Source organism: Camelina sativa, chromosome 12 (assembly GCF_000633955.1).
Source record: "Camelina sativa cultivar DH55 chromosome 12, Cs, whole genome shotgun sequence".
NCBI lineage: Eukaryota > Viridiplantae > Streptophyta > Magnoliopsida > Brassicales > Brassicaceae > Camelina > Camelina sativa.
In genome coordinates, this window is record NC_025696.1 from 2,807,372 (window position 1) to 2,819,865 (window position 12,494).

General features: G+C 38.2%; 3 protein-coding genes and 1 non-coding gene across 7 annotated transcripts; 1 reads left to right on the forward strand and 3 right to left on the reverse strand.

Moving 5' to 3' along the window:
• On the forward strand, positions 2,667-6,161 carry LOC104729743 (arginine decarboxylase 2). Of its 4 annotated transcripts, none has more exons than XM_010448737.2 (2): positions 2,667-5,283; positions 5,827-6,161. In XM_010448737.2, the coding sequence occupies exons 1-2, from the start codon at positions 3,199-3,201 to the stop codon at positions 5,953-5,955; spliced, it is 2,214 nt and encodes a 737-aa protein (XP_010447039.1). In that variant the 5' UTR covers positions 2,667-3,198; the 3' UTR covers positions 5,956-6,161. The 4 variants fall into 4 exon arrangements, with proteins under 4 accessions (XP_010447039.1, XP_019089581.1, XP_010447041.1 ...); XM_019234036.1 differs by having other exon boundaries at positions 2,667-5,212; positions 5,774-6,161; XM_010448739.2 differs by having other exon boundaries at positions 2,667-4,970; positions 5,505-6,161.
• On the reverse strand, positions 7,399-9,240 carry LOC104729744 (NADH dehydrogenase [ubiquinone] 1 beta subcomplex subunit 9). The gene is made up of 6 exons (XM_010448740.2): positions 9,013-9,240; positions 8,855-8,896; positions 8,199-8,280; positions 8,015-8,070; positions 7,833-7,908; positions 7,399-7,698 (listed from the first exon to the last, which is right to left on the reverse strand). Exons 1-5 carry the CDS (start codon positions 9,142-9,144, stop codon positions 7,867-7,869), a joined length of 354 nt encoding a protein of 117 aa, XP_010447042.1. The 5' UTR covers positions 9,145-9,240; the 3' UTR covers positions 7,399-7,698; positions 7,833-7,866.
• Positions 9,401-9,473, reverse strand: TRNAE-CUC. The gene has a single exon. It is a non-coding gene; the product is annotated as a tRNA-Glu (tRNA).
• LOC104729745 (GATA transcription factor 3) lies at positions 10,274-11,856 on the reverse strand. The gene is made up of 3 exons (XM_010448741.1): positions 11,722-11,856; positions 11,147-11,446; positions 10,274-11,054 (listed from the first exon to the last, which is right to left on the reverse strand). Exons 2-3 carry the CDS (start codon positions 11,438-11,440, stop codon positions 10,497-10,499), a joined length of 852 nt encoding a protein of 283 aa, XP_010447043.1. The 5' UTR covers positions 11,441-11,446; positions 11,722-11,856; the 3' UTR covers positions 10,274-10,496.

Here is a 12,494-nt window from a genome sequence, read left to right on the forward strand (position 1 = left end):
ATAGTTTATTTTTGTATTTTATCTTTTGAAGAAAAAGAGGAATAGAATAGTGTGAAAGATGAAGTTGAAAGAGCACTATTTACGATAGCCAATAGACGGACCATGGTGATCGTGTGCCGTCCGCGTTCAAACAACGGCCGTTTACCGCCGTCAACGCGTTTTCCTTTCCATATTCTATTGCATATTCATTCCACCTTCCTCATCTTCTTCTTTTGATAATTGTTTTGCATTTTCCGCTTTTGTTATTGTTATTACTTGTTAGTATTACTATTTACTAAGTTTAATCGATTTGTTTATTTTTCTCTTTGCTAGTACAACAGTGTCAACTGTCAAGTAGTACACAATTTGTTTGTCCACAAGCATATTACAATTTAGTTCCGTATCTTCTCAACAACTCAATTTATTATGAATTGTGTCTACAAATCTAGCTCAATGCATCAAGCTTCTGTTCGAAACTATTTAACTCATAATTGTGCTATAATACTATTCAAAAATATCAAAAAATTTACCCTATTTGAATCGGGTTTGAGAAATCGACTAGATATGTTAATCTCTGAAAAGACTATATATATATGGAGAAAGAAAAAACATGTGAAATAGAGAGATGTCACGAAACGTAGTTAATTACATGCTTCCAAAATCCAGCAAAACTATGGCCCTCTTCATAAATCCTTTTGGCATTTAAATTTGATAACACCCAAAGAAAAACAAGAACAAAACCATATATGTTTTCTATCGTACGTGGCAAAATTTTCATCCGTTGTTGGACCGGGAAAAAAAAATCATCAAACGTACGTACAACGTCTCCACGACTAGGATTTTCTTACGCATCCGATCGCGTCACACGATATTTATACATAGAGACCGTAACACTCGCACGTGTAAGGCCGAGCGCGCCATCTAACATTTTTAAATGTTGTAGTAACCTAAAAAGGGCAAAAGAAGAAGCAGAGACGAAAGATCATATAAACTCACAACCACTCGCCCCCACGTAAGACCGCCACGCGGCGCCTCGTAGCCGAGTGTTCGTGACCAAAAGCAGAATCTTATTCTTTTTTCAACCAGACAGCATCATCACTATATTAAATTATTAATGTCTATGTTTCTTCTTCTTTTTTCCTCTCCCTATATTACCTTTTTACATTATTTTATCAGCAACAAAATAACACTTTTACTATTGTTAACATGGGAATTTGTCGTCAGGATAAAAAACAGAAAAAAAGTTAATAGAAATTATTTGTAAATGATTGTAACGGTTGGGGTAGACAAATCCGTCTGCAGACTAGATAGTTTTTTATTTACCGTTAAGCAAATGTAGTCCACAGTAATAAAGTCCAAATAAAGCAAAAACAAGACCGCAGCATACCAACTGCAGACCGCTTTTACATACAAATAGAGTTAATCTATAGCAATCTGTAGTTCGCCTTAAAAATAGAGTGATCCAAACCATAGATGAATTTGATCACCCTAACTGCAGTTACCGTTCAAACTCTAATAAATAAATAAAAACCACTGTTATTAGAGACAAAAGCCAAGAGACTGTATAATATTTCTTCTTTTTTTATATTTATATAAAGAGGCATTGTATAAGGTTTACTGGTCCAGTAAGCACATGTACCAAATGACGCAATTATTGGTCATGTGTCACCGCTGACATTGTCTATGGTTCACCAATGGTCCATCCATCTAGGCGCAAGTTAAAAACATAGGTTCCTTTTAGTCTTTTACAAATTAAAAATATCGAATTTTGCTGTGTTGGTTTGAAAACGAAAATATCAAAAAGCATAACAGTCTTTAGAGGAAAATAAAATAAAAATAAATGTTAGTTAGACTAGCCACAACATGAGTTACACGAGTTTTCAGTACGTAGTTCTCAATGTATGGAAGATAGCAGATTTGATTAACTAAAGACTATAAATTAAAGTAGAATTCTCACTTCCGTTGTTGTCCAGTAAATATCTATAGACTTTTTTTTTTTTGTTTTAGTTTCATCTTATTAGTTTCTATAAGTCCTCCCAAAAGGCCAAAACTAAATAAAAAGTCCCTTCAGTATTATTCGATACTATCATGAATTCTAAATTCTAATATGTGTCATGGATAAATTCCAAGTAAGTTTCATACAAAAAAACTTAACTATAAGGGATATTCTCATTTGATTCCTAACATTCTTACAAGAAATCCAAGAGCGTTTTTTTTTTTTAAAAAGACTTTTAATTCAAAATATTAAAAAGTAAAACATATTTAGGAAATTAAGTGGAGCCAGCCAAGGTACATAATAGGAAAAATAATAAAATTTGGACCAGTAGAGAGAGGAAACGACACTTACATATATTTGTTTCTGAACACAATCACATAAAAAAAAATAGTAAACAAACAAAATTGTCTTGTGAATGATTTATATAGATACGAACGGTAGATAATGCATTCACTAAATTAATCCTAATCTGAGCGTAATCAAAGCATCATGTGGTTAATAAGTTAAACAACACATATATTTCCCTAAAATGGTTTTAAAAAAGAAAAGAAAAAAAAAGTAGAAAACGTAATCGTAAATGGGCCCACAGAGGCCCAAATCAAACTTGCCTCAGTAACAACCTACCTGCTCACGTTGCTTCCTCCTTCCTAGCTTTGCTTCTCTCCCCTCCCTATATAAACAAGTTCCATTTGCCTTCATCAAACTCACGCCTTCTCTTCTTCTTTTCCCGTCTTCTCCGCTTTAGGTTTCCGTCTCTGTTTCCCTCTTTACATTTTCCCGAGAAAAACTTCACATTCTCGCCTTTGTTTTTTCCTCTCTCTCTCTTTCTTTTTCTTCATTTGCATGGTTGGTGAATAACAATTTCGTTTTGTTGAGTTCAGATTCGTTGAAAAGTCCTTTCTTTTTTAAAAAAAAGTTTGTTCTGAAAACTATTCATCGTGGAGATTCTCGGATCAGGTAGAGCTGCTAGAGGTGGATTTCACGGCGGGGATAGATTCATCTTCTGCCTTCTCTTGAGGGGGTAGCCGAGGCTCCGGCCTCGGCGGTTTTTAAACCCCTACCTTCACAAAATCTGGGAAATTAATCCAAAAAAAAAAGAAAAAGTTTCGATTTTTTTTCCTCTGTTTCTCGAAAAAAGTTTTAGTTTTTGTTCGAGAATTGCTTGTAAAAGTGAGATTGTGATCGTTTGTTTTTGTTGCTGAGAAGAGAAGATATACAAAAAGATGCCTGCTTTAGCTTGCGTTTGTACTTCCTTTGTTCCTCCTAGCTACGCTTTCTCCAACACCACCGCCGCTGATGTCTTTATCCCGGCGTCTTCACCAACTTCCGCCGCTCAGGCCCCGCTTAGCACATGTGCTATCCCGGCGTCTTCACCAACTTCCGCCGCCGCTGCTTCCGTTGTTGACAGCTCTCGCCGTTGGTCTTCCTCTCTCTCGTCGTCTCTTTACCGAATCGATGGATGGGGAGCTCCTTATTTCGTCGCTAATCCCTCTGGTAACATCTCTGTTCGTCCTCACGGCTCTGAGACTTTGCCTCACCAAGACGTCGATTTGCTCAAGATCGTTAAGAAGGTGACGGATCCGAAATCCTCCGGTGGTTTGGGGTTGCAGCTCCCTCTTATCGTTCGTTTCCCTGATGTGTTGAAGAACAGGCTCGAGTGTCTTCAATCTGCGTTTGATTTCGCGATTCAGAGCCAAGGGTATGGTGCTCATTACCAAGGTGTTTATCCTGTGAAATGTAACCAGGATCGATTCGTTGTTGAGGATATTGTCAAGTTTGGATCTTCGTTTCGGTTTGGTTTGGAAGCTGGCTCTAAACCTGAGATCCTTCTCGCTATGAGCTGCTTGTGTAAAGGTAACCCTGATGCCTTTCTTGTGTGTAATGGTTTCAAAGACGCTGAGTATGTGTCCTTGGCCCTGCTTGGGAGAAAGCTTGCGTTGAACTCTGTGATTGTGCTTGAGCAAGAAGAAGAGCTTGATTTGGTTATTGAGCTTAGCCAGAAGATGAATGTGAGGCCTGTGATTGGGTTAAGGGCTAAGCTGAGGACTAAACACTCGGGGCATTTTGGTTCAACTTCAGGTGAAAAGGGCAAGTTTGGATTGACTACTACTCAGATTGTTCGTGTGGTGAGGAGGCTGAGCGAATCTGGTATGCTTGATTGTCTCCAGCTTCTGCATTTTCACATTGGTTCACAGATTCCATCGACTTCGTTGCTCTCTGATGGTGTTTCCGAGGCTGCTCAGCTTTACTGTGAACTTGTGCGTCTTGGTGCAAATATGAAAGTTTTCGATATCGGTGGTGGTTTGGGGATTGACTACGACGGGTCTAAATCTGGAGACTCGGATCTCTCTGTTGCTTATACTCTCGAGGAGTATGCTGAAGCTGTTGTAGCTTCTGTTCGCTTTGTGTGTGACAGGAGATCAGTGAAACATCCGGTGATATGCAGTGAAAGCGGTAGAGCTATAGTCTCTCATCACTCTGTGTTGATCTTTGAAGCTGTCTCGGTAGCTAAACCGATGGTTCATCATCAAGAGACTCCTAACGATATTCAGTTCCTGCTCGAAGGTGATGAGGAAGCTCTTGCCAATTACGAGGATATTTATGCTGCTTTGATGCGTGGAGACCGTGAAAGCTGCCTCCTTTATGTCGATCAGCTGAAGCAGAGGTGTGTTAAAGGTTTCAAAGAAGGTGTTTTCAGCATCGAGCAGTTAGCTTCTGTTGATGGGTTATGCGAGTGGGTGTTGAAGGCTATAGGTGCATCTGATCCGGTTCATACTTACAATATCAATCTATCAGTCTTCACTTCGATTCCTGATCTCTGGGGGATTGATCAGCTGTTTCCTATTGTTCCTATCCATAAGCTTGATCAAAGGCCAGGGGCTCGTGGGATCTTCTCGGATTTAACTTGTGACAGTGATGGGAAGATTAACAAGTTCATAGGCGGGGAAACCAGCTTGCCGTTGCATGAGCTTGACAACAATGGCAGTGGAGGAAGGTACTTTTTGGGTATGTTCCTTGGAGGGGCTTACGAGGAGGCGCTAGGTGGATTTCACAATCTGTTTGGTGGGCCAAGTGTGGTCCGTGTCTCGCAGAGTGATGGACCACACAGCTTTGCAGTGACCCGAGCCGTGCCTGGTCAGTCCTCAGCAGATGTTCTCCGACTAATGCAGCATGAACCTGAGCTAATGTTTCAGACCTTGAAGCACCGAGCAGAGGAAATGATGCATACCAAAAGCAGTAGCGATGAAGACGAAGTAGAAGAAGAAGATGATGATAATGAGTTCAACAATGTTGCGGCTTGTCTCGATNCGGTTCATACTTACAATATCAATCTATCAGTCTTCACTTCGATTCCTGATCTCTGGGGGATTGATCAGCTGTTTCCTATTGTTCCTATCCATAAGCTTGATCAAAGGCCAGGGGCTCGTGGGATCTTCTCGGATTTAACTTGTGACAGTGATGGGAAGATTAACAAGTTCATAGGCGGGGAAACCAGCTTGCCGTTGCATGAGCTTGACAACAATGGCAGTGGAGGAAGGTACTTTTTGGGTATGTTCCTTGGAGGGGCTTACGAGGAGGCGCTAGGTGGATTTCACAATCTGTTTGGTGGGCCAAGTGTGGTCCGTGTCTCGCAGAGTGATGGACCACACAGCTTTGCAGTGACCCGAGCCGTGCCTGGTCAGTCCTCAGCAGATGTTCTCCGACTAATGCAGCATGAACCTGAGCTAATGTTTCAGACCTTGAAGCACCGAGCAGAGGAAATGATGCATACCAAAAGCAGTAGCGATGAAGACGAAGTAGAAGAAGAAGATGATGATAATGAGTTCAACGATGTCGCGGCTTGTCTCGATCGTTCGTTCCACAACATGCCGTATCTTGCAACTGAGCAGGCATCGCCAAGTAACTCTCTTTCAGCTGCGATCAATAACCTCGGGTTTTACTACTGCGAGGAAGACAGCTTCGATTACCTCTCTGTGTGAGGGAAGCTGGTCGTAGTGTGGTTTGTTTGTTGCATTATTTTACTTTCAATAAATTTACTATTAAATAAAGAAATGATGAGATCCATGATCCATCGTTGTTGTTTAAGGTTTTTAATAAAAGAATCCGAATGAATGATGAGAGCCTTTTGTTGTAATTCGGATCTTGTTATCTTGTTTTACTGAATTGAAAAATATCATTTTATAAACAACTTGAGTCTTTTGGCCGCTTCTTTACCGATTAGACGACTTTTTCACATTGTTCAAACCTATGAATTGTGAACAAGTTCTTTGCACTTTGTTCAAAACCTAATTTATATATAAAAGTTTCTCTAGTTATACGGCATTGTGGGGGTCCTGGGGGGATGTGGTCATGAACAGAAGAGTATGACAACACACACGAGTTCCACATGGACATGAGAGATTCTGACATATTTGTGTATTATCGACTGACATGTTTTATCGTTTGCGTATTTATTACTACTGGACTTTGGGAAGCGGTTAAGTGATGATTGATACTGTGTGGCTCATGATTGTGTTTTTTTTTCCTAATCGAATATTACTAGTTCTCTTTATTTTTGAGTCACGGCTTGTTGGAACATATTTCCTTTAACGCGGAGCTAATTTTGGACCCATTTTTGGCAAAGGAAAATAATAATGCATATTCGAGATAATGTGTTGTTTTCATTATAGTTGTCCGGTTGTTGGCGATCATGCAAAAAGAGGAAGGATTAAAATTTAAAGGTGAAAAGTTTGACGAAGATGGTAGAGTATTTAATACTGTGGGTTTGTGTCATCAATTTGTAGATGATCGTGTCATCTTTGTGGTGTGTTTGTTGATATATATTTGTAAACTAATAAATAAATTTATCAAGATGATAAGAGTATTCCTCGAAATCTAAAACGTCAGAGCTTAAGTAATTCACAGTGAACCAAAATTTCAAAAAACAACAGATTTAACCGTGGCATTGAAGGATAGCAAATTCAAAATGGGGCTAAAGGTTGGTAGAATCCAGTCCTCTAACATCTTTGCTTTGAATTCAGAATTTGGATTTGGAATCGGCATATTGTTGACAACTTGATCATATTTACTTTTACCGACCAATGGTCCTCACCAAAGTGCCATGTGATGCTTTACGACATCAATTTGCTGATATTGGTCCCCGATTCCCAAGTTAGATAAATGATTCCAAACAACCCAAAGTTTCCAATCTGTGATTCAAATTTAAATCTCCAATAGATTTGGAGAGTGTTTGTTTATACGCCTGCACTTCTAAGGGAGACGAAGTTGATTATCAAAAACAAACAATGAGGCATTCAGGCATGTCAGCCAAAGTAAAAAACAACTTTCTATAGACTCACGGACTGTAACATGTAAGTGGATCTTGTTCGGTTTTGAACCCATCTCATTTCCAAACAATTCATTCTGAAAAAAACCAACTTGGGTGTTGAAAAACCGACAGATCTTATCTTAGTTTACTATTCACTGTCGGGTATTCGATATGCATCAACGTAAGAAAAAGAACACACTTTTGATGTTTTACTGACAATTTTTCATGGTCGGAACATTCCATGATTCAAGCGCAGCTGCAAGTGTTTTATGTGAAGAAATATAAACCAAGTTGAAACAAAGATTCTCTTACTGGAACAAAACATTCTTTAAAAACAACAATTGGTCCCTCAAAGGTTTCAACCTTGAAAGTTGTTAATTTATCTGCTGAACCATAGCCACTGGATGCTTCAAAGCTGCAATAGATAACAAAACACCATTGAAACATAACGTCTTAGTTAGTGGTTAGGTTCCACTGCGACATTTACTAGAATGAAGAGAAACTACTGTGGATATGCAACCTCAGCATTTGATGATCCTCTTAACTTACTTTATTGATGGGTATGAAAATATGGAAGCTAGGTTTATGGGTTGTCTTCTAGACCATAGTTGTACACAATCTCAATCTGCATCAGTCACACACACACACACACACAAAAAAAGAGGATCAGCACTTGCGAAGAAGAAAGTGAGATCATGACAAAGGACGTGATAGAGTGAAGGAAAAGTTACCCCAGCAGGCGGAGTAGGGTTTCTACAGAACTTTGAGCCACCAGGAGCCCATGGAACTACAACAGAAAATGTGGGTCATTTGGAGGTTTGGACCGCTAAATAAAGTTCTCTTATGTGAGAAGCAGCTAACAAAACACTAGTTCCTAACAACAAGAACAATTCATTTATGGGTAAAGGTGCTTACCGATATAAGGATCAGGGTGCCGCCATTTGTTGTATTCTGATTCACCATGAGCGATCAGTTTGTCGATTCTATCAATGTCCTCCTAGAAGTACCCCAATAAAAGAATCATATCAAGAGACACACAATGAGAGACAAAGATGAGAAACGCAAATGTACACCAATGTTGTCATTGTGTAAACAGTTATAAGAATACCCTCAATAAATATTGGCTCCTCAAATGATTCTCAACTCCAGTTTTACACTATTTACTTAATCTCAACAAAAAATTACATAGAATGCATCGAAACATAAAACTCATAAGCTAATAGATTGGGAAAGCAGAGTTTCCATATTGTAATGATAATGAGTGGGATATACAAAACTCAACACAAAGGACCAACATTTTTATTTCTCTCATCTCCTACCTATTTGCAGCAGTGTAAAACAAGCATTTCACACATTCACTTATTTGATAATAGCAAAGAAATCTAAACAACTAACTAAGCCAGAGAAAAATCTAGCAAACGTGTTTCCACACACCCAAAAAAAAAAGATCCTTAATTTATCATCCGAACACACTTACATTGGCTATGTTCATATCTCTAAACTCAAATCAACAAACAAAGAAAGAGATAGCTGAAGTTGGAGGTAAGAAATGAAAGGAGAAGAGAACGAACCACATCTTGGTTGGCATTGAACTTCTCACGCAGATCAGAAGCCTGCAAAAGGAATCAACTTTAAATCAAAACCTAAAAATGCGAGATCGACGAAACAACAAATAAAGAAAAACAAAAAGTCCAAGCTTGAATCGGGAGATCTGAGAGGGAAGACTTACGTCACGGTAGAAGATATGGCGATGAACAGCCCAATTGAGAGTATCTTTCAGAGCACGGCGATACAGGATTCGTACCCTCTCCTTCTGTGCCGCTCGCCGCGCAAAGTACGCCGCCGTCGAAACTCCGCTCATTGTTATCTGATTCCGATTGATTTCGAGTCTCCCTCTCTCTCTACACACTCTCTCCTTCTTCCTTCCTCTATCTGATTTCCCCTTTTTCAACAAAGCCAAACCTTCTGTATCACTCAGAGGGAAAGAGAAGAAATATATATATTAATTGGGCCTGTGATTGGCCCATACATGAAATGGGTTTACGAAATATGAAATAGATGCTGGTTAAATTAGGAAACCAAAATCAAAAAAGAGAAGAAAAGGGAAAAAAAATAGACTCCGTTGCCGGGACTCGAACCCGGGTCTCTCGGGTGAGAGCCGAGTATCCTGACCAGCTAGACTACAACGGATTGTTGACATAGCCGTAGAAATAAATTATATAACCTAATTGCATGAACAACAAGATTACCAACAAAAGCTAACCTAGACTGTAGACTTACTTATATGCTTCATTACTTCAAGAATCAAAAGATCTTGTAAGATGCAAATCTGAAGTTAATAGGTAACGTAACATAGACTTTATGATAATGCGCTTTATTTGTCTTTCACTAGTTTGGAGAGAATATTACATATTGGCGCTATATGATTGGAAATGTTTTTGGTTGATAATGTTATGAATCAGAAAGTTAAGATTTGCTATTGCTTCTTTGAAATAGAAGATCTAAAGATTTGGATTTCGGATCAGTGGTTGGGTTGGGAAGGTCAGAAAGGAGATAGCCACATGATAAAGCTACTTTTGTATTGAAATCTAGTTTTATGAAAGAAAAAGAAAAAAACACTTAGGAAACTACTGACTACTGACCAAAGGGTCCATGGAACTGTGTGGTCCTTCTATTGTAAATCTTTATGTGACAGTTGATATAATTTAAGAACTTGTAGGTAGAAAATTAAAGCTGGTAAATGTCATGTGCTGGTAAGTGATATATGTGTATAGTGTGATGAATCATGTTGTCACCATAGCATAAACTTAGAAAACATCTTAATGCTTGCACAAGTGAACAAGTGATGGAGTTTCTCTAAACTTAGCACAACAACTCAATGTATTCGACCTGTAAAGTAATTACTCTTATCATAATCTATTGTGGAATGTTTTGGATGGTTCTTTCATTTGGTATACGCAAAGTGTTGGCATTTATTTTTGCAAAAATACTTCAAAAAGTCTATATAAGCCACTACACATGGACCTGAATCATTCTAAGTAGTAGTGGTGGTGGTGGTCTTACATCATTAGAAGAAAAGAAAAAAAAGATTTTGTTTACATAAAACCTTTTTTTTAAGACTAATTAATTCCTGAAACAGCTTCAATTGTTATGAAGCAAGTTGTTAAATTACAAGACTACAAGAGATAATGTTACAAAAAAAGTAGGTTTTACCTAAGTCTTATCTAACCACTTGCTGCCAAATTTGACTTGGTCTGATTTTTTAGTACTAGCTTCACCTGTTTCTTCACCCAACTCTTTACTCTTTCTCAATTCCAGAACCTTCCTATGAAGATTCGAGTGAATCTCATTAGAGAACGTCGGACTATCCGCCGGTCTGTACTCGGGACAGAGCCTACCTGACTTAAACCGGACTCCACATGCATTACATAACGTTTTAGGACCAACCGGACCGGTTCTCCACTGTGGCGTGTTGTTTGTGCCACAATGGCTGCATCTTCGTTGAAACACAACGGCCGCCGTTTCTTGTTTCTTCTTCCTCCACTTCTCTGTTGCTGCTACTGCATGTTGTTGATGATTGGCTGAAACGAGTGGCCAAACACGACCTCCTGTTAGACTGTTCCTAGACCGTTTGGTTCTTGGTTTAACCGGGATTCGAGATGAGAAGTTTGGTTTGGTTTTGTGGGTTTGTGTGAAGAGAAGTGAAACCTCTGGTGAAGAACAATCATCCACAACACGAGATACCCATTCAAGCTCTTCCACATCTTCATCCTAAATAAAAATTCACAAACCAAAAAATAAATAAAATTTTTTTTTGTTATAATTATAAGTAAAGAAAAAAGATAAAGAAGCTTCTAAATTACCGGCAAAGAAGGAAGTTGATCAAAGAGACAAGGTTGTGAACTAAAGATACAATCTTGTTCTTGTTCTTGTTCTTCTTGAGAAGAAGAAAGAGAGACAAGTTCTTCTTCTTCTTCTTTAAGTTGTTGTTGACCTTCTGAGAAATCGAGGAAACACTCAACGGCGAAATCTTCGGACAAAGAAGAAGTTCGGCTTAAATCTTCGGAGACAATCACTTGATGATGCTTGAGAGATGAAGTAGTAGACTCTCCTCTTAGACTTGCCTTTAGGGCTCTAGCTTCTGTCCACAGCTCCATTTCACTCTTTAACAACACATATAGAATCTTTTGTTTTTAAGTTTCACTTGACATAATAATCTTTAATTCTCACTTACTATATATATATATATATATATATATTACAAGAACCACCAATACACAAAACATAAACACAAGTAAACATATAGGAAAAGAAATGGCTAAAAAGCTAAACTTTTATGATAAACAAAATCGTCTTCGCATGCAAAGTTTCGAAAGATTAGAAAGAAGATAAGAAGGGGGGAGAGGTATAAGGGATGTGCTCATCGTATCTTTTTTACCTGACAAAGGCGAGAGAAAGGCTGAGAGAATGGCGAAGAAACAGAGGAGAGAGAGAGAGAGATGGGAAAAGTAAGAGAGGGGGCACTGAAGTTAAAGGACGATTCTTCTAGGGGTTAAAAAGGTAAAACAGAGACTTTGTGTTTTTTTTTGTGTTTGTGCTTCCAATTTCTAAAGTTAAAGCTCTTTTTTTTTTGTTTTCTTCCTTTTCTCCTAATTTTTTTTGGTTTGTGGAATATTACAAAATCTTCTTTCACGAATGATACTTTGATTGGTATCACAGAATCAATGCTTTTCGTTTTCTTTATTCATTTGCCTCTTCATTTTGGTGTAAAACGATGTGTGTGGATCATTTTTATAAAGAAAAAAAAGAAAAAGTAAATCAGGGTTAAGTCTAAATCCATTTGTTTTTGTTACTGCTTATTATGTTCTGTTTTCATAAGGAAAGCAAGAAAAAAAAAGGGGGTTAAGATTTCTTTTAATTTAACGTCAGGATTTGTTTGATTTCTTTTCTCGAGTTTTCTTTGGACCTAATCAATGAGTTCTTTACGTGGATGTTTGGCTTGGGCTTATCCTTCTTCGTCGTCACATATTGATAAGTCAGGTCTGTTTCTTTCACATTATTCAATACAAAAACTTTGATTGATTTTTATAATACCTCTTTAATTATTGTGAAGGGTTATATCATGCTCTTCTTGGTCGATGCCAATTTAGCTTGTCTTGTCACAAGGGTTGACCATCGGCTTAAACATTTAAGTTTTTTTTTTTACAAAGG

Bases quoted from the DNA above. Each gene is read 5' to 3' on its own strand.
- LOC104729745 (XM_010448741.1), bottom strand. From the start codon at position 11,440: ATGGAGCTGTGGACAGAAGCTAGAGCCCTAAAGGCAAGTCTAAGAGGA. The intron at 11,055-11,146 runs GTAATTTAGAAG...ATTTTTATTTAG, and splicing joins ATCAACTTCCTTCTTTGCCG to GATGAAGATGTGGAAGAGCT.
- LOC104729743 (XM_010448739.2), top strand. From the start codon at position 3,199: ATGCCTGCTTTAGCTTGCGTTTGTACTTCCTTTGTTCCTCCTAGCTAC. The intron at 4,971-5,504 runs GTACTTTTTGGG...CAACAATGGCAG, and splicing joins AACAATGGCAGTGGAGGAAG to TGGAGGAAGGTACTTTTTGG.
- LOC104729744 (XM_010448740.2), bottom strand. From the start codon at position 9,144: ATGAGCGGAGTTTCGACGGCGGCGTACTTTGCGCGGCGAGCGGCACAG. The intron at 8,897-9,012 runs GTAAGTCTTCCC...TTCCTTTTGCAG, and splicing joins GCCATATCTTCTACCGTGAC to GCTTCTGATCTGCGTGAGAA. The intron at 8,071-8,198 runs GTAAGCACCTTT...TTTCTGTTGTAG, and splicing joins GCACCCTGATCCTTATATCG to TTCCATGGGCTCCTGGTGGC.